Here is a 26,656-nt window from a genome sequence, read left to right as displayed (position 1 = left end):
CAATAGAAACAGCCACCATAAAGACTTCTAGTAAATATGTCGCATGTCACGGGTTCAAGGACTGGGCCTGTTCATTGCAACCAATCAGAAACGACACTGCCCCAATTAACAGCCAATATGTGTTATTCAGCATCTTGAAGATTGTGAATACTCTTGGTTTGTTCAAACAAAAAAAGAGCAAACTTTCAGATATCCTTTTAACCAATGATAACAAATAATGGGTTAATTCGATTTATATTCTAGTAGAAAATAATACATGAACTAAAACATCAATGCGACATTTGTTGGTTTTAGGTACACTTTTACAAAAATTTGCAAACATTAATTATCATTACAATTAACAAAAAAAGTGATTATTGAAAATACGGATGAAATCATTTAATTAACCAATCTGAATAGCTTCTTCACAATTAGCTAACACAATTACCAACGTTTTGGTCGAATTTCTACTTTAACCTACCAATATTTAGGTGGTTAATACCTCAACCTACCAGTGTTTGAGTGGTGAATACTTTAACCTACCAGTGTTTAAGTGTTGAATACTTTAACCTACCAGTGTTTGAGTGGTGAATGCTTTAACCTACCAGTGTTTGAGTGTTGAATACTTTAACCTACCAGTGCTTTAGTGTTGAATACTTTAACCTACTAGTGTTTGAGTGGTGGATGCTTTAACCTACCAGTGTTTTAGTGGTAAATCCTTTAACCTACCAGTGTTTGAGTGGTAAATACTTTAACCTACCAGTGTTTGAGTGGTGAATACTTTAACCAACCATTGAGTGGAATACAGTGTTTTAGTGGTAAATACTTTAACCTACTAGTGTTTTAGTGGTAAATACTTTAACCTACTAATGTTTGAGTGTTGAATGCTTTAACCTACTAGTGTTTGAGTGGGGAATGCTTTAACCTACCAGTGTTTAAGTGTTGAATATTTTAACCTTTTAGTGTTTGAGTGGTGAATGCTTTAACCTACCAGTGTGTTAGTGGTAAATACTTTAACCAACCAGCGAGTGGAATACAGTGATTTAGTGGTAAATACTTTGACCTACCAGTGTTTGAGTGGTGAATACTTTAGCTTACCAGGGAGTGGAAAACTAACAATTAGGAACCTTGTTCATATTCCTGTGTTATGTGGGACCTACTGCGTGTCCAGTGTATGATAATGAAACATTACTCTGTATTATGACAATCAAAAAGGAAATCGAGACATTTAATTTCTTAATGATCATTCATAAATAATTCAAATTATTCTCAAAAGCTTTGTCAACTTTTAAATAGACCTGTACTTACCAGCTGCGACAGATTGTTTTACACAAAGGTAATGAACAGGTACAAGTAGAGTATGGATTGCATAACAAGCTGGTATCATGGCAAAAAGACCAGTCGGATAATGTTTGACTCTAATGAAACGAAATAGCTGTTTACTCTTTATCATTTACTTTTAAAAAGTTTTGATTAAAATTGCAACTACAGAACAATTCTCATTGAAAAGTAAACAATACGCATTGGCATTACTTCATTGAGAAGTAAATACATTCAACAACATAGGATGACAAACAGTGGATCATGTTCATATTTGTTTTTGTTTTTTTTTTGTTTGTTTTATCTTCTTCTTGCACACTGATTGTAAAAATGACAATAACAAACCGTCAACTATCTCAAAAAATACAAATTCAAAGCAGAGCAACACATACCTCCAAAAAGATAGAGGTAGGATCAGGTGCCGAGGAGGAGTGAGCATCCTCTGCTGACCGGTCACAACCGCCGTGTGTTTTCTGTCGTAATCTGCACCTTCTCATTGTACAACTACATGTATTCAATCGAAATACATAACATCACAGACCAAAAATAGTGGTCAACCTGAATGTGGTAATTCCTATTTGGTTGATTATGAATTATAATTTTTTTAACAAAAAATCGTATGTTTGAAATCGAAAATTGAATATTATTTTGTATGTTATCACTGTAGAAGACACGTATTAACATTAAAATGAAACAACTCCTGTGTTTAAGTTTTGAAATATTTTATTATTTTAAAAATGTTTAACATACCTTGATTATTATTTTATAATGTTTATTTCATAAAGCAACCTAGGAAGGATGTACATAACCTTTTTCTCAGTGTTTGCGAAGGATCCCTCATGAAAATTTCAAATAATATAGCGACATAACGACATAATATAACGACATGCCACACTCTAGCTTGTGCTCCCGTAAAAACACGATATGACCATCGTCTTAATTGATAATGATTTTAGTAATCACTCTGTCTGTCCGTCCGTCTGTCTGTCCAAAATTTTTTTCTTTCTTATAACTTTTTTTATGGTTGCCCAATAAAGTTCAAATTTGGTATGATAGTTCAGTAGGCAGAAATACATATTTTGATGCTAAGTTTGGTTCCCTATGTCTTCTGGTTTGGAGTTGGGTGGTGGGGTAGATTCCTTAACTATGCATAAGAATGAATGGGCAAAGATAGATAACTGCTGAGAATGCTACCATTGTATACTTGGAAGGCTGTGCAATATTTGTCCTTTGGGATTAAATAACCTTCCACAGGAAGAAAATCCTAAGCTTTATCTTTATCTGTCCCATTGTGATTAATTACTGCACAGCCTGTGTCTGCAAATGAACTTTCTTTTGAAGTGAAGGTCAATTTTGAATGATGTGTAGTACTGTGTACATTCTTTGAAATATGGATTTAAAATATAATATTCATAATTTATTTTGGTTAAAATACCGAACACAATGATTTATGATAATTTTATTAAATTCTAAAATCAAGATATATATCAAGATATCCTTTTTCACTATTTTATTTTTAAATTATTTATTTTATTTTTTTCTGCCTTAATGCAATTTTAACAGGTAATCAGATAATAACCCCATTTGCTATTTCTGGAAAAAAAAAATCAAATTGTAAATTTAGAAGAAAAGGATGAGAAAGCAGAACAATTAATCCCCTGGGATTAATTATCTTGCCTTCTGCAGAAAATTAAGAGGCTTATCTCTATATGTCATATGAAGATTAATGAACACCTTTGTCTGCAACTGATATTTGTTTTGAAGTTGAGGTCAACCCTCGGTGATACAATGTATTTGCATTCACTGAAGGCTTGCATTTTATATAACACCTGTTTAAATCTTGTTCAAATACACATTTAATTTAGTTTTCTTATAAGACATGAGGTTATCCCTATTTTATGCAAATACAAGGTTACTATTTAGAGTTTTTGGACATTCAGGAATTATTTTGAAATTCTAAAAATACATTTGTTTCTTATAATTTTCATATTTGTTTTTACCACCTTATATATATTGCAGTTCTTTACATCTTATGCCGGGCATTTTTTTTCATCATTGTTAATATAAAGAGGATGGAATTCAAAGTTTTTTTTTACTTTTCCATATTAATTGTCCTAGCGGGGCCTTTCCTGACTGGTCAGTGTTCTAGTTATTTTTTTATTTCATAAAGCAACCCTGACAGGATGTACATAGCCTTTTTCTCAGTGTTTGAGAAGTACCCCTAATGACAATTTGTAATAATATAACGACATAACGACATAATATAACGACATAATATAACGACATTCCTCATTCTAGCTTGTGCTCCCGTAAAAACAAAGTCCATGATACGCCATCGTCTTAATTGATAATGATTCATACTCTAACTCATATACATTTTCATACAAATCACTATTAAGAAGGGAATTGGGCCAACCGCCCTAAAGGTATACTGTGGATTCATTAAAATTCAAGGGTATCAATGTTCATGGATAAAGTGAAAATCACAGTTTCAAGGATATGTAAATTCGTGGCCAATGACCCCATCAATACAAAAGGTTAATACAAATTTCATTTCAATAAAGATTATATTTCATGTATCAACTTAAAAACGAAATCCACGAAAATTGGTATTTAACGAATATTGATGAAACCACAGTACACTAACATGTTGTATAATTCACAATATCTTTGCATTTATGTTGGTGAATCAAAAGAATTGGTAATCTTTAATAAACTTTGAGAAGCTTCTTCTTATGTAGACTTACAGTGCAAGCAGTGCTTGGTAATTGTTAATAAATCACGATTCATTTAATTCCATGCGACATACCATCGAACACGATCTAGAAATGTAGAGTGTTGTGTTTTAAAGAAAAGATTTCTTCTTTGCGATTCTTTTTTTTTTTTACAGAAATGGATTCAGAATAAAAAGTTTAAACGTTTGTGAAATATCAAATCAAAAGAACTGTAAAACTCCAAACCATCAATGATTATTCCACTCACCAAGTATGACAGAGACCTGGAGAAAATGAGCAGTTTCTTACCCAAAGTCCTGGAGGCAACTGTTGCATGTTATGACGGAGACTGTTCTATGTGTGCCGCCTATTCTTTGGTAAAACTAAAGAACTGAACATTCATTTAAAACAGCATATCATTAAGCAATAGTTTTGTATAACAACACACGCATCCATGTTTCTCACGGTATTTTTTTTAATTAGAAACTAATGTGACCGAGTAAATAATAAAGACACGGTTCTGTGTTCAGGATGTTTTATATGTACAAAAAGGTGATTCTGTAAATAAGTATAAACACATATAAATATATATACAATTTATACACAATAATTCGTTACGGTTTAAATAAAGCTTTAAACTTTATTATAATCTTAGTTTACTTTATGTAGATACTAAGAAAAGTTATGTTATATAAATTAATACAATAAATACCTTGTGCGAGGTGTTGGTGTACAAAATCGCCGGACCCACAGTGAAACAAAATCAAAAGTAACCGGGATTTATAATAATAGAAATGATCTGATTCGATAATACTAGCCAATGGGAACAACGGCCAATAGGAAAGTAAAGAAAGTGTTCACCAACTCAATCCACCTGCGCACAAGAACAAGCGTCACTTGGTAAATAATTAGATATTGTAAACTTTAAATCTGCCCACATACTCTCCTGCTTTGAATTTTATCGTCTCGATAAAAATCAAAATTCAAACACACACTAATCAACATAATATCATATATAAATCAAATGTTCAATATACGTATCACATTCACAGTCTATGATTCTTAATCCCACATACTCTTCTGTTTATCGCGTAATCGCAAACTCCGACGAAGAGGTAAGGATGGCTTAACGTCACGTTCATGGCAATTGTCACTGCTTATATATTTCGGCGGTACGCGTTTGATATCACGTCTATTAAGGGTACGCTGCTGTCCAGTGTCTGAAACAACTGTATACACACTGTCTTTGGCTGTTTGAACACGGTATCTTGTTGTACTCCAAAGGTCTTGAAGTTTGTGTCTTCCTGTAAAACCTCTGTTTCTTATGAAAACTTCGTCACCCACACTAATCGGATGATCCACCATTTTTGCGTCGAAGCGATCTTTTCTCTGTGATGCATTTTTTTCCAGGTTTCTTTTAGCATGCTGGAATAATTCACTAGCATTATTTCTGTGCTCTTGAATGAATTCATCGTAATTCACATCATTATCCGAAACAGAATTCGACACTGTTGACGACACAATAAAATCGACTGGAATTTTAGGTTTACGACCGAAAAATAAATAGAAAGGACTGTAACCAGTACTGGAATTTGGAGACACATTGTACGCAAAAGTTACATCAGATAAATGATCTGGCCAGAGTTTCTTCTTCTGTGGTGGTAGAGTTCTGAGTAAAGTTTATTTAAAATGATAATCATAAACTAGAGCAGAGCTCGTGGCAAAGCCACGAGTAGGTCTTCCGTTGTTGCTGCGAGATGAAAATTTATGTGATTTGGTGTCAAACGATTATAATGACTAATGACTAAAATTTCACTTCTGCTTTTGTTATAAAAACGTGCTGTGATTAAAACCCTGTATAAAGACAGGAAGAAAATGTTTTAGGAAAACTATTTGTCGAACACAGTTTGTGTAATATTAATTGTTTTGAAAACTTTTTGAAAAGTTGCGTTCCCGTGGCGTGGTCACGGCGTTGTAAAATTCATGGAATCGCCGTAGGATCACAAGGAAAATTCAGAAAGGCGTTCTTACAGAGCTCCCAACTACGTTTCCACAGAGTTCTACTTGGCGATTGACTGCCCTCTCGCTGGGTATCCGCCGAGCGCTCATGACGTGCTAGGAGTTTTTACCGCGCATCCACAGCGTGCTCTGTGCGCTGACTGCGTGTACATGCGCTGTTGGAGACTTAACGGCGCTGTCATGGCGACCTTACTCCACTTCTACGGCGTGTTTATCGGAACGCAGAGCCACGGCGCGTACTTTGTGCATGTTCAAAGTGCGCGCCGTCGCATGGCGTTCTAAAATGTTCTAGGCTAGGATATCCCACCGCGGCGAACGAAGATGCCGTAGAGTTGTTACGGCGCTGTAGAAGACTCTAATTTGTTTACCATGGCGTTTAACATTATTCAATTACGAAGCGGGATCGCTGTGAGGACGCAGCTCCAGTGTGACAGGGGTTTAAACAATGAGAAGTTTAATGGCGAGTTAAATTTTTTAGGGTAGCATGGATTGTTATACATTACATGTACTCATGATTCATGTAAGGAAATGTACGTAAAAACGTGCATAAAAAACACGTAACTTCTGTAAATAAATCTTTCTAATTTTTTGAAGACTATGTGCAAGTTTAAATTTGTTTCGTGCTGTCAAAATTTGGTAAATAGCCAAAATTGATGGCATCTCTGAAAATTTATTCAGGGCTGATATTATTTGATAATACGAGTAGACTTGAACATTTAAAATAATAATCAGCTATTAAAGATTATCGGGAGAATTTATGCATAAGTGAGCGTCTAAATTTTACTCCTGATATACAGACACCGCTATGTACCGTAAAATTTAATAACATTATTTACAGAAATGAATATTACTTCTCTCTACGATGCAATAATATTCAGTTTTTTTCTCCTTTATCGGATCAACAGTTTTTCTCTCGGAGAAAGTTTACGTATGTATCTATTAAAAAAAAGGGGGGACACTTCAATAAAAATAATGGTGTTACGGTTTTTATTTTCAGTTAATTAAATTAAATGTGACAAAGGCGCATATTCGGTCGGATTTTTGGAAACATGTACATGAAGTAAATTTGATGCAAGTTCCATGTTTGTTTTTTGTGGTTTTTATTTTTTAATTTTTTTTGTTTCTCTCTGCTTTATCATAAAGATATATCAAAAAACTACGTACATGTCACAAGCAATATTTGCCTTCTCTATTTATCTTGTATTTTAATAGATTGGGTAATCATTGTTGAACTAAAATTAGTATTCCACTGGCTGTAGCTAACCTTGTAAGTAAATTAAGTTGCATGACATCCTCATAGCACACAACTTCAATACAACTTTTTTTTAATTCAATTTTCATATAATTAGCAATAAAGAAAATCCCCAAGAACACATGTCCATCTCACTGAAGTGTAACTTTGAGAAGCACATATATTTTTTGGGGGCAGATATGTCGCTATATTATAGTCTGTAAGTCAAGTAAACTAATCTGTCCTAACTTGCAATACTTTGATGATTTCTATGGCGACCACCTGCATAGCATAATGTAGTCGTATTTCATAACATCTTATCCCAAGAAAAAATTACATTTGACTTAAAACGTTTAATTATAATATACATTATTCTGTTCATAACTATATATAATAGAAGTTTAGCGTGTTCGACATGTTAATTTATTATAGCCACGTTCTCAGATTACGATCTCGCACCTTTAATGTGAAAATGAAAGTCTTGTTGTTTGATAATTGACCACTTTGAAGAAAGCACCCTTCGAACTGTTGATTAATTACATAACAATTGATGATCTGCAGCCATAAATAAGCTGGGGCTATATATGTTCTGAGATTATTGCGCTGTTCAAAGTGACACAAGATTTTCGATAGCACGTGGCGATTGAATTTACGCAATAAAGAAAGTTGAAATTTACAAAGACTGACCGAATAAAAAAACGGGTGGGAAAGAGAAACACGCTCAGGAGAAAATGTTACACATAAGAAGACGTCACTATCAAATGATTTTCGACAGATCTGGAATTAAAAAAAAAAAAGCACTTGGCAGCGGGGCGGTGGGTGGGCAACACAGAAATAAGTTCGTTTTCACAATGAAACTAACGACCATGCATGTAGAAACACTACAGAAGTTATTAATATGTGACCGATAGAATCTAAACAAAACTTGTTTCAAAACTCATGTGAATATTCTTTAAAATAATCACCGTATGCCTTAATTCAGGGCATTCTTTTATCGTGTCAGCACCTACCGCAAACATGACACTTTGATCATAATTTGATTTGATTTTTTTAAATTACCTTGTACGCTGTCGTATAAATCAATGCTAAATCAACTGTACGAGTAAAATTAATTTTTCTGTTCATCTTAAACCAATATAATAGTTTAAAACATAATAAAAATAGTTGTGTTCGTACAAAATACCAAACATGCACGCGTGATAAGGTACATATGTACATGTAGAGGTCACTTGCGCGGGATCTCCTCGGCCATGTGCGAGCTAGGGATGATCATCATTTAAAGGTTTTAATATGATTGAAAACATTATTTGTACAGTTTTTAAAACATTTAAGACTTACAAACCAACCATTCAAATATGTCTCACGAGTATTTCCGATTTGGAGTAATATCGCTTTTATTAATTTTCAGAACGACTTTTTAATTTACTCTCCATTTTTTAATTTAACTAAATACAAAATGAACAAACTTTTATAACATAAAATTAAAGCAGTGTACAGTGTATTAACGGCTATATAAACTCAAACACGTTCATATTCATGTAAGTGTGCGGGTGCGAATCTTGTGTATTAGATAACTAGTGCAGCCGTGGATGATTTCCTCGGCCGCGGGCGAAGGATAGATTACATAAAGGTTTAACGCATACACACGCACAGCTAAGAACCTAGGAAGATTTGAAAAGTTTGCAAATTAATGACTTAATTCTATCAAATAGAAATTCTTTTTTTACTTAAAACCCACCATTGATATAACTCTGATATTGCATTAGATTGAGAATGGCATTGCTTTTATTAATTAACTGAACGATTTCTTAATTGACACCCTATCGTTTAATCCAATTGAAGAATAAACCTTTTTTGTGTAATCAAAACTGAAATAATTCTTCAGTTCGCAGCTAACTTAACTCATATATGAGAGACGCAACTCTCGTGTATTAGATAACCGCTGACCGCTAGGTAGTCCAGCCGCGACCATGGTGACAGATTTTCTCGGCCGTTGGCGAGGGATAGCTTACGTATTAATACACATCTCTGATTCAAGGTGGATTTTAAATGCATGGAGTATGATAACTAAAATGTAATGCATAGAATTTTTTTTCAATAAGTATTTTGTGTTTTACTAGAAAAGAAAAAGAATGTTTCGATTCTCGTCTTTAAGGATTGTGCACTATAAGAACTAAACGACAATGACTTTAACTTCTATAAAAAAAAGAAGCATGTGTTCTAATTTTTTTCTCATGAATTAGAGCCTCCTGTATAAACCATCATACTTTCTGTGGTAACTTTTTGCCAGTTTTACGCGCAAAGACTTTCGTTAACTTGCCAAATGAAAGCAGGTTCATGTTAACATGTAAAGCTTTTTACACTCATACTACACAAATCACTTACAAAATAACATTGTAACGACCTTTATGAGATCCCAACAAACAACTTTCTCAACGACAGCAATATCGAAATCCTAACCATTTTTGAGTTATTAAGCAAAATCTTTTGAGGGCTACTGGCCCTTAATTTAAGGGGCCAGCCCTTTTTTATTGGTGTCAAATGAAAGCCCTTAACATTATGCACAACTTTTGTTCTATATGTATTTAGGAAATATTTCAAACTAAAAAGTTACGAAGCTAAAACATGAGAAAAATTTGCTATTTTTAAAACATAGATTTCGATTGATTAATTCAAGTGGAATAATTGGAAGAAACTAAAATCTAAAAATCAGAGGACAATATTCAAAGTGTCAATAATAGAGATTTTTAACTATAAATTATTTGCTACGGACCATTTCGGAGCCTTTGTCTGGAAACTAACGCCCCTAAAATTTTAGAAAAAGGGGAATAACTCAAAACCGGAAGTTGCGATTTCAATTTTTTTGGTGCTCTAGAAACCTAATTCAATTTACAATATACCGTGAAAATTTGTATGAAATCAAATGACAAACAAAAAAGTTATTGAGGATTTAAAAACGTCTAGAAGAAGAAAAATAATAATGAAGAAGAACCATCAGAATCAGTACAAGGTCTTCCGTTGGAAACGGAAGACCTTAACAAGGGAAACTCGTCTTTTTGCCTACGTGAACACAAATAATGTACGCGAATGATAGAGTAAGCGGACAGGAGGGACTATATTGTCATCAAAACTGTGTACATGTGTATGATGTTCTTGTAATGAAAGCAACCGTAAAGATAGTTGACTAAATAAACATAATTAATCAATCTCATTTGTCAATGAATTCATAACCTTACATCTGATTATCTTTTAGTTTACAAAAATAGAGAAAAGACAATCAATGATCCACAGATTACGTTATCACATACAATCAATGATCTACAGATTTGTCGTAAATGTTAACGTTATAACATTATTACATGTGTTACATATTACATGTGTAATTAATATTCTACAGATTTTTCGTAAGTGTAATACTTTGTACAACAAGTAGTAGCTATAATCTCTTTACCACATACATAATGACCTACACATTTGCCGTAAATGTAAACCGATACCACATACAATTAATGTTCTACAGATTTGCCGTAAATTTAATGATTTCAAAGCAACAAATCCGAACATGTCAAACACAAAAGTCTTGGTTAAAATTCCAATCTTAACGTACATATTTTCAAAACTTAATTTTTTTATTTCGTTGTACAAAGAAATTGATATTTCTGTTGTTATTTTAAAAACCTCTTTATGAGTATCTATAAAAAGTTAAAATAATATTTGATCATATTACATTTGGCACGATATGACGTAACAGTGTCACGTAATATTTGAGTCATATATTGCCCATTTCGACATTCCTTGTAGCTCTGTGGTCACGTGGTCTGTCTTTTCCCTCGCGGGGATTATTTTTACCAGTGATGTAATAGGGTCCAGGGTTCTTCACGGGCCCTCTCTTTTTATCATTCTGTAAATCAAAGATATTCAGTTTATGATATTTTGAAAATTAGAATTATGTTGAACCACTTATTCAGTTTCAAGGCTTTAATCGATTTGTTTGTACTTTGACCATTCTCAACATACACAACTCCAAATAACTACACGATCTTTAGCGGGTTGTTTTACTTATTTACACTTTAACAGATCATATATATAGCATGCATCTATTGTATCAGTTTAAAAGAATAATATTCTCTGTACATGTATATATTAATTCTTTCTTTGATTTGAAAAAAGTAAAAGTGTCCTTATTTGTTTACTGTACAACTTACCCTTCATCGTCAGAGCACTCCTCTGTTTTAATCGTTTAAAATCCTTATATAATTACGCACCTGATTTCTGATGTATAACTATATAGCTGACTATTCTATAGAATGTTCCGCTTTATTGATTTGTTAATCACGCACCTGATTTCTGATGTATAACTATACAGCTGACTATTCTATAGAATGTTCCACTTTATTGATTTGTTAATCACGCACCTGATTTCTGATGTATAACTATATAGCTGACTATTCTATAGAATGTTCCGCTTTATTGATTTGTTAATCACGCACCTGGTTTCTGATGTATAACTATACAGCTGACTATTCTATAGAATGTTCTGATTTGTTGATTTGTTAATCACGCACCTGATTTTTGATGTATAACTATACAGCTGACTATTCTATAGAATGTTCTGATTTGTTGATTTGTTAATCACGCACCTGATTTTTGATGTATAACTATACAGCTGACTATTCTATAGAACGTTCCGTTTTATTGATTTGTTAATCACGCACCTGTTTTCTGATCTTTTATGGTTTGGGGTTTTCACTAGGAGTGTTTACAGAGCAGACTTTGATGAAGACACCCATTACAACCACCGCCCCCACGGCTATCAGCAATACACCCCACCAGTGTATCTGTAATAAAAAGCATACTTATACATGATAATCAACATCGCAATAAAACCAATGTACCTGTGAATAAAGCATACTTATACATGATAATCAACATTACATCCAACCAATGAACCTGTAAACAAAGCATACTTATACATGATAATCAACATCACATACAACCAATGAACCTATAAACAAAGCATATTTATACATGATAATCAACATCACATCCAACCAATCTACCTGTAAACAAAGCATACCTATACATGATAATCAACATCACATCCAACCAATCTACCTGTAAACAAAGCATTCTTATCCACGATAATCAACATCGTATTAAACCAATGAACCTGTAAACAAAGCATACTTATACATGATAATCAACATCATATCCAACCAATATACCTGTAAACAAAGCATTCTTATACATAATAATCAACATCACATCCAACCAATGTACCTGTAACCAAAGCATACCTATACATGATAATCAACATCGCATCAAACCAATGAACCTGTAAACAACGCATACTTATACATGATAATCAACATCGCATTTAACCAATGAACCTGTAAACAAAGCATACTTATACATGATAATCAACATCGCATTAAACCAATGAACCTGTAAACAAAGCATACTTATACATGATAATCAACATCGCATTAAACCAATGAACCTATAAACAAAGCATACTTATACATGATAATGAACATCACATGCAACCAATGAACCTGTAAACAAAGCATTCGTATCCATGATAATGAACATCACATACAACCATTGTACCTGTAAACAAAACGTACTTATCAATGACAATCAACATTACACAACTGAGAGTATCTGAAAACAAAGCATACTTATACATTATAAACAACATTACACACCATCAGTGTACCTCGAAACAAAACAATCTTGTACGTGACCACGGCCATTAATTATTAATGCAGTTACCCCCCCCCCCCACTCCCTGCAAACAATTTTTAAGACACATCCATGAAATTCATTACAAATCCCACCCGCGCAAAAAAGCAACTTATTTCAAAGACATTATCAATATATCATTATTAACATCGCCCCAAAAATAAATCTATTTTTCTTTTAAACGACCCCCTCCCCTCCGAAAAAATAAAGACAGATGCCTTAGTAAGACACTTCCGTTATATCTTAAGAGGGACGTGCGGCCATTTTGTACATTTGAGTTTAAGAATGTAAGCATTTCTTGATCTGGATTGGTGCAGCCCGAAACTGGTCAAACATGATGCCAAAAGATATAAAAGCATTATATATAAAGTCCTACGTGTTATTTTGTTTAAACAGTATGCATACAAGAACAGAAAATGCCTTTTTAATCACTTAAATGTCAAAATGCGCAAGTACAGACTTATTTTAAAGATTGAAAAATCTGTAAAATATGAAAGGGGTTCATTTGTGTTCTCTCTACAACCATTTGTTCAGAACAAGAGGCCCATGGGCCACATCGCTCACCTGAACAGCAGTTCCTTGTAACATTACATTTCGTAGCATATGCTTTTTCTATTTTATAAACATTGAACCCCTTTCTGGGGACCCAGTTGTGGTCCGAGGTTTATGGTTGGCTTGAACAACATAAATAGTAGCATAGGAATGAAAATGCGTAGCACTGCGGTGGGACCGCACGTACACAACCTGAAAAACTGAATGTAGAAGAGTTCCACTTCAAGAGGAATAACTCTCAGACTGTACAGAACATCAAGAAAGATAACTCTTGGTTCCACTACATTAGAGTTTACACAATATGAGGATCCTTGCATAGTAATCTCACAAACTGTAGCATTATAGTTCTCGAGAAAAACTTTTTAAAAACATTTTCAATATATCTTTCTATGTTAAACTTTGAACCACTCTTGGGGCCACAGTATTAGTCCAGTGCTAAAGTTTTAATTATTTGGAATCTACATTATTTGAGGATGCTTGCATAGTTATCTCACAAGCTGAAGCATTATTGTTCCCTAGAAAAAGATTTTTCAACATTTTCCCTTTATATTTCTATGCTAACTTTGAACACCTCTTGGGGCCCCAGTATTAGATTGAGGTCACGGCTTTTATAATTTCGAATCTACACTATTTGAGGGTGCTTATGTAGTTATCTGACAAATTGATGCATTGTAGTTCTCGAAAAGAAGATTTTTAAACATTTTCCATATATACCGGTACTTCTACATTTAACTTTAAACCCATCTTGGGTCCCTAGTATTTGTCCAGGGGTCACTATTTTAAAACTGTAGAACCTTCATTATCCAAGGTTGTATGCATGATAGTAATCTCACAAATTGAAGCATTGTAGTTCTCGAGAAGAAGATTTTTTAACATGTTACCTTTATATTTCTATAATAAACTTTGACCCCATCTTGGGGCCCCAGTATTGGTCCCGGGGTCACGATTTTACCAATTAGGAATCTACATAAGCGAAGGATGCATGCATAGAAATTCCACAAACTAAAACATTGTAGTTCTTGAGAAGAAAATTTTTAAACTTTTCCTTTATGTTTTTTAAAATGTTTAAATTTTGAACCCCTCTTGGTGCCCATCAATAGTCCGGGAGTTACAATTTTTTGAATCTACATTATTTAAGGATGTACATGTATGCATAGTAATATCCCAAACAGTTGCACTATAGTTCTTGAGACGATGATTTAAAAACATTTTCCTATATATGTTAAAATCTAAACCCCTACTGGGGCCCCACTTTTTGTTCGGGGGTCACGATTTTTACAATCTTCACTATATATACAACCTTTTGTGTATGTATTGGCATTTTTGGTGAAGTGGTTCTTGAGAAGAAAATTTTTAAACATTTTTCATATGTAGTTCTATGTAAAACTTTGAACCCCGCCTGGGGCTGCAGTTTTGGTCTGAAGGTCACGATTTCTACAATTTAGAATCTTCATTATACATACAAGCTTTTGTGTAAATATTGGCATTTCTGGTGCAGTGGTTTTTGAGAAGAAGACTTTTTAGACCTTTTCCTATGTATTTCTATGTTAAACTTTGAACCCCGCCTGGGGCCCCAGTTTTGGTCCGAGGGTCACGATTTTTACAATTTAGAATATTCACTATATATACAAGCTTTTGTGTAAATATTGGCATTTCTGGTGCAGTGGTTCTTGAGAAGAAGATTTTTTAAACATTTTCCTATGTATTTCTATGTTAAACTTTGAACCCCGCCTGGGGCCCCAGTTTTGGTCCGAGGGTCACAAATTTTACAATTTAGAATCTTCACTATGTATACAAGCTTTGGTATAAATATTGGCATTTCTGGTGCAGTGGTTCTTGAGAAGAAGACTTTTTAAACATTTTCCTATGTATTTCTATGTTAAACTTTGAACCCCGCCTGGGGCCCCAGTTTTGGTCCGAGGGTCACGATTTTTACAATTTAAAATCTTCACTATGTATACAAGCTTTTGTGTAAATATTGGCATTTCTGGTGCAGTGGTTCTTGAGAAGAAGATTTTTTAAACATTTTCCTATGTATTTCTATGTTAAACTTTGAACCCCGCCTGGGGCCCCAGTTTTGGTCCGAGGGTCACGATTTTTACAATTTAGAATCTTCACTATATATACAAGCTTTTGTGTAAATATTGGCATTTCTGGTGCAGTGGTTCTTGAGAAGAAGATTTTTAAAACATTTTCCATTGTAGTTCTATGTTAAACTTTGAACCCCGCCTGGGGCCCCAGTTTTGGTCCGAGGGTCACGATTTTTACAATTTAGAATCTTCACTATATATACAAGCTTTTGTGTAAATATTGGCATTTCTGGTGCAGTGGTTCTTGAGAAGAAGATTTTTAAAGACATGCACCCTATACTTACTGTTTTGCAATTATCTCCCTTTTGAAAAGGGCTGTGCCCTTTATTTTAACAATTTATAATCCCCTTTCCATAAGGATGCTTTGTACCAAATTTGGTTAAATTTGGCCCAGTGGTTTTTGAGAAGAAGTTGAAAATGTGAAAAGTTTACAGACGGACGGACAGACAGACGGACGGACGGACGGACGGACGGACGACGGACAACGGGTGATCAGAAAAGCTCACTTGAACCTTCGGTTCAGGTGAGCTAAAAATGTCTAAGCATGCTTATTTAAGTTGTAACTTTGTCTCAAAGAAAGAAATCCTATTCTCAACAACCACAAGATATATTTGTCTTTGTCTGTGGATGTAAATTGCAGATTTATTTTCATTTAAATATGATGAATACTTTTTTTTAATTGAAGGCAATCACTTTCTGGACTACTTTCCCATTTCTTCAAGGAATATACTTCAATTTATTTTTAAAGAACATCCCCTTAAACAAATATGGGACAGGTAAAGAGATGCATATCAAATTCCAAACGGATTTTTTTTGAATTGGCATTTATTTATTTTTTCTATGAAAATATAACGTCAATGTGACTCCACAGACACAGGAGTTCTAAGTATAAACTGGATTTTTTATGTTCTTAAAATAGATCCCATGCCGACTGATAAAATAAGGGTACTCTATCTGAGGCAAAGTTTCAACCTAAATGATCAAAATTCAAACTTCTTCTCAACAAATGGTTGTAGAAATGACAATAATGAATCATAGTTTTCCGATTTTTAGATCTTCAAAATAAGTCTGTAGCTGTCCAGTTCGACAGCTGTTTTGAGTGATTAAAAAGGCATTTTGGTCTTCTTGTGTGCATACTTTTTAAACAAAATGACATATAGGACTTAATAATTATTTCCTTTATATCTTTTGACAACATTTTTGGCCAGTTTTGGACAGAAACAAGCTAGTTCAAGAAATGTTTACATTATTATTCTCAAATGTACAAAATGGCCGCACACCCCCCTTAAATTAGATATCTTTTAAAAAAAAACACAATCACAATGATCCTGAAACAAACAACACATCAGGATTCGGTTGCACGAACGTCAGTTAAATTTAACTAGCCGTTAACTTGACGTTAACGTGGCGTTAAAATTAACGGCGAGTTAAACGGGTTGCTCAAAAGTTAACAAGCTGTTAAAGCTTAGTTAAGTATCTAATTTAACTTACAGATTTAAATCTGGTTACATAGGTACATTAAATATTTAACTAAGCTTTAAAATCAAAATGGCGAACGTTGTTGTTTGGTAATTTGTTTGCTGGAAGAAAAGAGAGAGTATACAGGCAGAGAATAGAGATGAACGATTTAAGTGACGATCAAATCCGATCCAGGTTTCGTTTCAAACGAGAATCAATTCTGTTTATTGCAAACCTGCTGCGTGATGACCTACAAAGGGCTTCTAAAAGAAGTCAGTCAATTGCCGTGGAAACGCAGGTATGTCATACGGGTATATCTATTTTATTGTATTTTTATTTCATAAATAGGCTTAGTAATCATAACACGTTACATGTTTACGAAATACCCCCTCCCACTCTCTCTCTTTCTCTCATTGAATTAAAAAAGTACAAACTGTATGTCTTACAAATTGTTTTAGAGAGCTACAAGTAATGCATATATATATATATATATATATATATATATATATATATATATATATATATATATATATATATATATATATAATATATATATATATATATATATATATATATATATATATATATATATATCCAAAGTCTCTTTTTCAATGAATAATAAAAAACTTTTAAAACACTGTTTCAAAATATTTCGACCGTGTTACCGTTCTTCATCAGTCGGTGTTTATTGTCTTAGCAACACAACGTAGAACATATACTATGACGTCACAATATGAATACAGTCTGGCAAGTGACGTCATACAACAATATTGCGCCAAAAACATATGAAATATAGGTGAGAGTCTATAGAAAGCACATTGATAGCCGTCATTAGTACATAAACAAGTAATATATGAAAAATGTATAGATAACGGGACATAAAAAAAGGAAATGTCTATACAAACTAGTAATAATGTAGTCTAAAGACAATAATGTTCCCTTTTGTTTATACCAAAAGGCATATAAGTATTTAATTTTTTCTTCCACAAATTTTCTCTGAATTTTCTGTAAGTTTCATCTTTGTACAATTTTTCGATACCTATTACAGAATAATCCTCAACTGTGTGTTCGTCAGTATAAAAATGCATTGCTACAGGGTCGTTAGTTTCTCTCCTGATCAGTGACAAATTTAAAACATGTCTTTGATATAAAGTCACCCCCGTTTCCCCAACATATACAATTTTGTTACACTTTTTACAAAACACCCCATAAACAACATTACTTGACTTGCAATCGATATAATTATATATATATATATATATATATATATATATATATATATATATATATATATATATATATATATATATATATAGGATGTATTTGCATGTATGTATGCTATTTTGATTTTGTTTTACTTTTTTTCTCTAAACGAACGTCGAATATGACGTCATTTTTACTTTGACGTCATAAATTAAGGTAAGGTTTGCGGCTTGCATTTTTTAGAGGTTGTACCAAAGTTACATACCATTTTGTTCACTATACTAAAGTCTTTTTTCTCATGAAATTCAAATGAATGTTGCCCGTTCCAAAAGCTCAAAGTTCATGATGATTTCCAATTTTCATTTTGATGAAATGTAAACAATTTCGTGAAAATATGTACATTTTATATGTGACTTTTATGGGGGTTATTTATGCTTAAAATGTTCGAAAATAATATCACTAATAATATCATGATTCACTTTTATTAATTTCTGATGAACTATCTAAAAATAGAATAAAATGCAACAAAAGTCTTAATTTTGGACTACTATTATGTAAACGAAAACATCTTATCTAAAACCTTTCCAAGTCCACCGATTTCAGGAAAAACGTATCTTAGAATATGTGTAATCTGATGTTTCTAAAACACTATTAAAAACCATATGATGCGGATTTCGTTTTTTCGTGGAAACTGATAAAATGCTTGTGTCCTCTTATTTTTTCATTGAATCGAAAAAAACCCCGCGAAATTAAAAAAAAAATGAAATCAATTATGAAGTCATATAAATTTTGACGTCATAACTGAAATAAAGGGTAGTTGGTGTTACGTCACAATGAAAATGTGTGAGTTATCTCCCTGTAACCGGAAACCTTACTTTAAGTGCCCTTTATTTTTTTCACGGGATCCTGATATTATACGTTTTCTCAAATTTTCAAAACCATGTAAATATAAGGTAGAAATTCATACCATTTACCTGATAGATAGAGGGTGTTCATTTTTATTACTAGAAAAATACATATAACGCCTGTGCATTTTTACTATATATTTTTTGTAATATTCTGAAATCTCCTGGAAAAAAAGTTGTAGAAAATATTGGTATAAAACGTGATAAGTAATGTTTATGTACATGTGTTATGCCGATCATTAAAAATCAAAATAATGAAGTATGAACGGGAATTGATATTAACGATTAGTTATCATTTTAAACTCCTCCAGGATATGTAATTTCGCATGGCAAACTGTTCGAGTAGTTTCTTAGATGAACTTGAATAATTACGCTTATTTTTTTCTTATATGAAAATTGGGCTGAACATAGGGCTTTTCGAACTACAGACAGAAAACCTCATATGAATCATGTTGTGTACTATGTATTTATATTAACTGATTTCTTATGATTGTTTATCAACCATAGTATTGCATTCCACTAGCTTTAGTTGAGTACAAAACGAAAAAAAAATAAGATCTACACACAATTAAATATTAAGGTGGCTGGGCGGTCTTAAATTAAGATATACCGAAATTTACCTAAATTTATTTAAGATTTTAACTATTAAGTAAAGAAATTATCCGTATAATTCACCTTATAAAGTTGTGTATTTCCCTATATTTTTTATAGAGTTCTTCTTTAACTGGCCACGACCATCGAGTCCTCTTAAATCATAGACACTTGGGGCATGCCCCCCCCCCTTTCAATTGATTTTAAATATAAAAAAAAATGAGCTGTAACACGCTTTTTTCTTGTTTAATTTTCCGAATATGCGCAATATATCACGGATTATGCAGTCCATTCGTCTCTACAAATTTATTTTTAAAATTCGTATTTCTCGACTGACAATAATAAAAAGATCTGCGGTAAACTTTCAGATATAATTGGTAGTATTAGTCTAACAATGTAATGTGCGGAAACTTAACACATCGATCTTCAATTTTGGAATTGCTCAAGTTTTTTCTACAAAAGCATATTTTTATTCTGTGTGAAGAAAGATTACCATGATCATCTTACAGGTGATGCTTGCACTTCGTTTCTTTGCTTCTGGGAGATATATGGAAGTGATAGGGGACACCATGGGCTATGATAAAAGTACGGTGAGCCGAGCCGTGGAGAACGTAACAAATGCACTGCTTACCAAGAAAGACCAATTTTTAAAATGGCCTACGCAAGAGGAAATTAAAAAATCAAAGGAGAACTTCTATTTGCCTGGTGGGTTCCCGGATGTCTTTGGGTGTATCGATGGTACACATGTGAAAATACAAGCACCATCAGACAACGAACCAACTTACGTGAACAGGAAAGGAAGGCACTCCATAAATGTGCAAGCAATCTGCTCTCATGACGGTGTGTTAATTTGAGTGTACACTGCATGGAATTTATATTCATTTTGTCATAAATAAATTCTTATTTAACGACAATTAAAGACAACAAGATGTATGTAGAATAGTAATTTACTTTAAAATTTTTAATTTTGATTATAGTCTAGTGCATGTATATATTTCCACTAATTACTGAAGCTTAATTCTGAACTGTTTTTAACGAAACAATATTATATGGAAAAAGTCAGTATATTATAATATGACTTTGTAAGATATTAGATTGTGTATTTTCATTGTGTACTTTAGGGAAATTCATTAATGTTGATGCCCACTGGCCTGGTAGTACGCATGACAGCCACATTTTTCGGGCGTCAGAAGTCAGCGCATACCTCGAAAATCATCATCTAGGTGTAGACGATGAGTATTTGCTAGGTGACAGCGGGTATGCTTGTTCCAGATTTCTGTTAACACCGTATCTTCATCCATCGAACGCCTCTCAGGAGGGCTATAACTCGGCCCATTGTCGCACGCGCAACACGATCGAGAGGGTGTTTGGTTGGTGGAAACGAAAATTTCATGTGTTGCATAGTGAGATTAGAATGAATGTCTGTAGAATCATTGGCGCTTGTGCAATTCTACACAACATTGCACTGAGTTTAAAGGCAGAGATGGAGGATGGTAATCCTCAACAGGATAATGCCGCTTGGCAATTAAATTATCAAGGACCGGAGGATGGCAGGGCAGTCAGGAACTTCATAACAAGAACATATTTCTAACGTAACAAATAAAAATGAAAACCTACAAACAATTACATTTTAACACATGACCCGTGTACTTATTTAATTCATAATTTATTTACTCATCAGATAAAGCTTGCAATGCAAGCAAGGCATTTTCATTTTGCGCAAGATTTTGTTTTAAGAGCTCAATTTCATGGGTCAACTTGGCATTCCGCAGCCTCAAGTTTTCAGTTTCAAGTTCTGACCGCTCAATGCCCTTCTGAATCTTCACATTCTTGAGTCCGATGTGTGTCTTTTGACAACATAAAACCTTAAATAAATTAAATCAATATTAAACCTGCGTAGAACATGCCGGTATTTGTCTGTGTAGGAAACTATTATGATATTCTTTGAATCCACCAACGAAATTGTTGATTCCTTTGATATGTTATGCAATTGTTACCTCATACTGCATTCTTTGCAATTCATCAATTGAAATTTTCTTTCGTTTCATGGGTCGAGAATCCGATACTGAGGGATCATTTAAAGTGAAGGCCTTGGTCCCCAACTCTGATTCCTTTTCCGCATTGTACATAAAAGGAAGTATTACAATTTGATCGGTATTGCTATTAAATACAAAAAGAAAACAGATATATGGCGCAAACACTAAAAATGTTTCAATTTTTTTTTAAAACGTACGAATAAAATATCATAATATATATCAAAACATGAAAAAATCATTTTTTCCATCAACTATAATCATTTGTATGTATTTTATATAAGGGGTTTAATTTTGTCAAATATGCACAATTCATCTTTCACAATCAATCAATGAAGAACGTTTCGATTCTTTGTGCCAAACAATATATTTTTTCAACAAAAAATTCCAATAACGTGAAATGAAAAATAGTAAATAAAAAAATCGTGAAACACACTCGAAATTTTCGACTTCAGGAACGGCTTCAACATCTTCGGTTTCAGTTGCCTGCGGACTTTCTTCGTATTCCACAGAGGAAGAGGTACCGGTAGCATCTAACTCAGCATCCTTTAAAACCCCTACAGAAAGAAATTTATAAAATTATAATAATAGAGTAATGCTACAACTTTAAGAGTAAGAAAAAAACTGTTCATAATTAATATAATCAGACATATAACCCTTAATAATATACAAAATATAAAACACTTTATTTAACTTTTTAAACTTTTTTAAGTTTAGTGTACGAGACGGTAAGTGATCAATTTTCAAACACAGTTACCGATTGATAAAATTATTGATAAATAAATTGATAAAACTGATGAAAGATTTTGCAGGCACCTAGCATCGGGGAGGCGGGGGGGGTTTACATTTTTGATACAAAAAACTGATTTAACATGGAGTTGCCCCCCCCCCCCCCCCCCATTTTTATGGGACCATGTAAAATATTGAAATGATAATAAGGAAATACACACTGAAATTGAAGATAAAGGTAAACTTGCCCTCCCCCTCCCCTTCCACGGATATGAGTTTTCAGGATTTTGTAAAGTTATCTTTTTCCCTTTTTTTTTGTTTGCTTTTCAAGATTTTTGGAAAAGTCCTCTCGCCCCTCCCCCCCCCCCCCCCCACACTTTCAAAAACGATGATACGTGTGTTTTTACTTTAAATGAAGGCCAAAAAAAGAATAATGCATAATGTATAAAATATAAAAACAACCTATTTTGCACTCCAATATTGACGTCATTTTCTTAAATGAAGTAGGGGGGCTAACCCAGATGGTTTTAATGAATGGTGCGTGATGTGAGTATCAACTTTTGTATGTAAAAGAAACGTAATGTATGTATAGAGTTATTATAGTTTTTATGCGATTTAATGAAGGATATGTTGGATTGACATTTGTGAAATCCAAACTTAAAATAACAAGTCATAGATTATGTTATTGCTTGTTATAACGTTAGGTGTTTTTGCACAGAAAAGCGAATATGGACACGATAGCTTTGAATATCATTGTGGTGAAAGAAACATGTTACAGTATATAAGTATCATCCTTGTACAAGTACTTAATATAAGGTAAGTAATGATATATGTATTAATCACAAGTTTTAAGCTTGTCTGCATTCGGGGAATCCCCTGTAATTTCAATGTGTACCCATAATTGACGTCATCAATTTGTGAGGTGTTTGTCAGACGACAATGTAAACAAACCATACAATCTCAGTCATAGGTGAAATTTTCCAGTAAAATTGATAATTGTTTTATTTCAAGGACTTGCATTAATTTATTGATTTATTGATTTATCGGTCAAAAACCCACATTGTGTCATACCTGTTGTGACGGGCATTGAGGACTCGAAGCCCCCAACTATGCCGCTGAAATTAGGTCGATCTTTCATCATATCGATGATTTTCTCTTCAGCCGCTGTTGGGGGCTTTGGTGGAGGGCCTCCGCCAGTGAGTTTAGCCTGTTTCCGTGCAGCGCTGAAACTTTTCTTGGCACTTTGCTGTAAGTTACCCCACTTGAATTTTACCCGGTCAACCGTGCGCCGCTGAATACCCACTGCATTTATTATTTCGGTCACCTCTGCCCATTTTGCATTCTTCCGCGAATTAGTAATCAAATTGCTTTGCTTTGCCTTCAAAACATCTTCATTTTTCTCAAAGAATTCAGTCAAAATACTGATTTCTGACAGTGACCAATTACTGCTTCTTTCTCGCTTAGTCGCCATTGTCACTGTCAGACGGTAGGGTAAACGCGCGCGCAGACGGCTTTAACGATGAGTTTAAAACTAAGTTCGCTCTGTTAAATCCTAGTTAGCTAATAGAGACTTAACAATATATCGAGCAACCCAAAATTAACTCTTAGTTATGTAACTTGCCATTAAAAAATAATTTAACTAACGTTCGTGCAACCGAATCCTGATGTTACTCAAAGTTAGACAAAAACAGGTCTTATGTTAAGAAAATGAAACTAAATTTATTTATATTTATCATATATTGATAAACATTCTGAAGAAAGACAAACAAAAAAATACGGAGATTTCAATGAGAAAACATCTACTCACAATAATCCAGTCTTTGATAGACGAACGAGTCTCTTCTCCAAAAATAAGGTTTTTCAATCTTTCTAAGGGCCCGTCATTGTCGACACCACGACATCTGTGAAATACGTCACAATAACCGCGGTAATTGTCACACGGAGTGCCTGAAATGTAACAAAACGTCACAATTACAGCGGTAATTGTCACAGGTCGTATCTGAATTGTAACAATACGTCACAAAAACCGCAGTAATAGTCACAGGGTGTGCCTGTAATGTAGTTATACGTCACAATAACAACGGTAATTCTCACAGGGCTTGCCTGATATGTAATAACACGTCACAATAACCGCGGTATTTGTCACAGGGCGTGCCTGAAATATAATAATACGTAACAATAACCGTAGTTATTGTCACGGGGTGTGCCTGAAATATTATAATACTGCGGTAATTGTCACAGAGTGTGCCTGAAATGTAATAATATGTCACGAATACCACGGTAATTGTCACAGGGTGTGCCTGAAATGAAATAATACCTAACGAAAACCACGATAAATGTGTGTGCCTGAAATGTAATTATGTGTCAATGGTGGCCATAAATGGTAACAATGCACAATTTATTTTTTAAACAACAAAGGATAAGCTAGAGATTTTAAAGTTATGTGTATCGTACGCTATGCATGGTTATGCTGACATACCATCATTATTATCGAATAGTTATTGAAACTGCCTGGTTAAACTCTGCTATGATGAAGTAAGCACTAAAACAATACAAGTTATATTTCATTACCTTTACATCAATGAGATGATGGATTAAATAATGGAAAATAGGATAAAATCATTTCAGATGATTTTGTTTGACATTGACCTATGACTTACAAATTTTCTGTTTGACATAGAACTTTACCTCAAGCTCAATACCTCGTTTTTGTTTAATTTAAGCAAGATTATGACAATGGGAAATAATTCATTGTCTAAAACTGGAGATCTGTTATGACCTTAACATCTATCCTTGCAACTTGGCTTAAGGTCGCTGTACACCCTTTACCCGTATGTTCAGTTTACGTGAAGTATGAGTCATATAGGTCTAAAGAGAGAGTATATATGGTAATCAAAGTACTGAAGAACTGACGGGAGTTGATTTTGTCGATGTTTAGATGTAAAGAGAGAGTATATATGGTAATCATGCTATGGAACGTTTTTGAGTGGTCTGATATTACCTTGACCCTTGACCCAAAGGGCAATCTCTTGGTGTATTGTAAGCCAGATTGGACTGAGGGGAGAGAATATATGATCCTGACAAAGATTTTAAAAAAAAATCTGATTATTCTATGGCCTTAATCTTTGACCTTAAAACCGTAAAGTTTAAGCCAGATTGTGTCAAAGGAAAGAAAAGATATGTTTTGGAAAAGTAATCTTGGAGGAAAAGACGGGCAGACTAATCACTATAGGGCGCCAGCAGAGCGTGGCTTTAATTAGGAACCTTGCAATGAAAATATGTTTTATATTTAAAGACGGGCAGACTAATCACTATAGGGCGCCTGCAGAGCGTGCCTTTAATTAGGAACCTTGCAATGAAAATATGTTTTTATATTTATCACATAAATGCAAATAAATGATTGAAACAATTTAACAAATATATACAAAAGTTGGAAAAATAAAGGAGAAATGTATCACAAAAAATACTTTCTTGATTTAAAGAGTATAAAACTACAAGACTCGAATAAAACATAATAAATACCTGCAGCTACTGAGATTTCTTTCTCAGCATCCAATCTTGAGTAATTTTTCACTTCATCTACAACAATTTTAAACTCGTGCGGAATATGTTTATAGTCTGAAACATAGCATGTATCATTTTCATCTGAAAAAGAAATTAAATCATTTCAATATTATTTTTATATAATAGCAAAATTGAGCCTACTGATCTTTATAACAATCATTAGGCAGTAAATAAACAACCATAGGATAAAAGAATAAAATGTTTGCAGTTACGTGCTTTTGCAGGCGAGGTAGCAGAGTCTTAGCTTTTGGTCATCATTTAGAGAACCGTCATGGCTGATATAACATTCGTCCCATGTAGAGTTGTTTCCTATTTTTTTACAAAGTGATCCCTCACATACCTGTAATATATAGGAATCATCTTGGAGGGAAGCATAGAATAATGTTTGCGCAATTATAATTTGAATATCTTTTTAAAAGCAATTAGACTATCAACGTATGACTAATGTTTCAAATCAGACACTGCATGGTTTCAAGCTTACCCCTTGGATACAGACTTGGGAATAACCATTGCAATACGTCAT

General features: G+C 33.5%; 2 protein-coding genes across 2 annotated transcripts; one reads left to right on the top strand and one right to left on the bottom strand.

The window, feature by feature from the left end:
- The first annotated feature begins 20,169 nt into the window (after positions 1–20,169).
- LOC128171403 (putative nuclease HARBI1) lies at positions 20,170–21,398 on the top strand. The gene is made up of 2 exons (XM_052837200.1): positions 20,170–20,647; positions 20,929–21,398. Exons 1-2 carry the CDS (start codon positions 20,302–20,304, stop codon positions 21,396–21,398), a joined length of 816 nt encoding a protein of 271 aa, XP_052693160.1. The 5' UTR covers positions 20,170–20,301.
- A 79-nt stretch (positions 21,399–21,477) lies between these two features.
- On the bottom strand, positions 21,478–26,643 carry LOC128171957 (myb/SANT-like DNA-binding domain-containing protein 4). The gene is made up of 5 exons (XM_052837735.1): positions 26,615–26,643; positions 23,641–24,080; positions 22,277–22,397; positions 21,805–21,967; positions 21,478–21,672 (listed from the first exon to the last, which is right to left on the bottom strand). Exons 1-5 carry the CDS (start codon positions 26,641–26,643, stop codon positions 21,478–21,480), a joined length of 948 nt encoding a protein of 315 aa, XP_052693695.1.
- Positions 26,644–26,656: the final 13 nt, after the last annotated feature.

Source organism: Crassostrea angulata, chromosome 2, assembly GCF_025612915.1.
Source record: "Crassostrea angulata isolate pt1a10 chromosome 2, ASM2561291v2, whole genome shotgun sequence".
NCBI classification, from domain to species: domain Eukaryota; kingdom Metazoa; phylum Mollusca; class Bivalvia; order Ostreida; family Ostreidae; genus Magallana; species Magallana angulata.
Note: the sequence above shows the minus strand (reverse complement) of the source record. Positions and strands in the feature narration are given on the sequence as shown.

Excerpts from the sequence above, each read along its gene's own strand:
- LOC128171403 (XM_052837200.1), top strand. The coding sequence starts at position 20,302 with ATGATCATCTTACAGGTGATGCTTGCACTTCGTTTCTTTGCTTCTGGG. Across the intron at positions 20,648-20,928 it reads AGCAATCTGCTCTCATGACG|GGAAATTCATTAATGTTGAT; the intron begins GTGTGTTAATTT and ends TGTGTACTTTAG.
- LOC128171957 (XM_052837735.1), bottom strand. The coding sequence starts at position 26,643 with ATGGTTATTCCCAAGTCTGTATCCAAGGG. Across the intron at positions 21,968-22,276 it reads CCTGAAGTCGAAAATTTCGA|CAATACCGATCAAATTGTAA; the intron begins GTGTGTTTCACG and ends TGTATTTAATAG. Across the intron at positions 21,673-21,804 it reads TGCAAAGAATGCAGTATGAG|GTTTTATGTTGTCAAAAGAC; the intron begins GTAACAATTGCA and ends AATTTATTTAAG.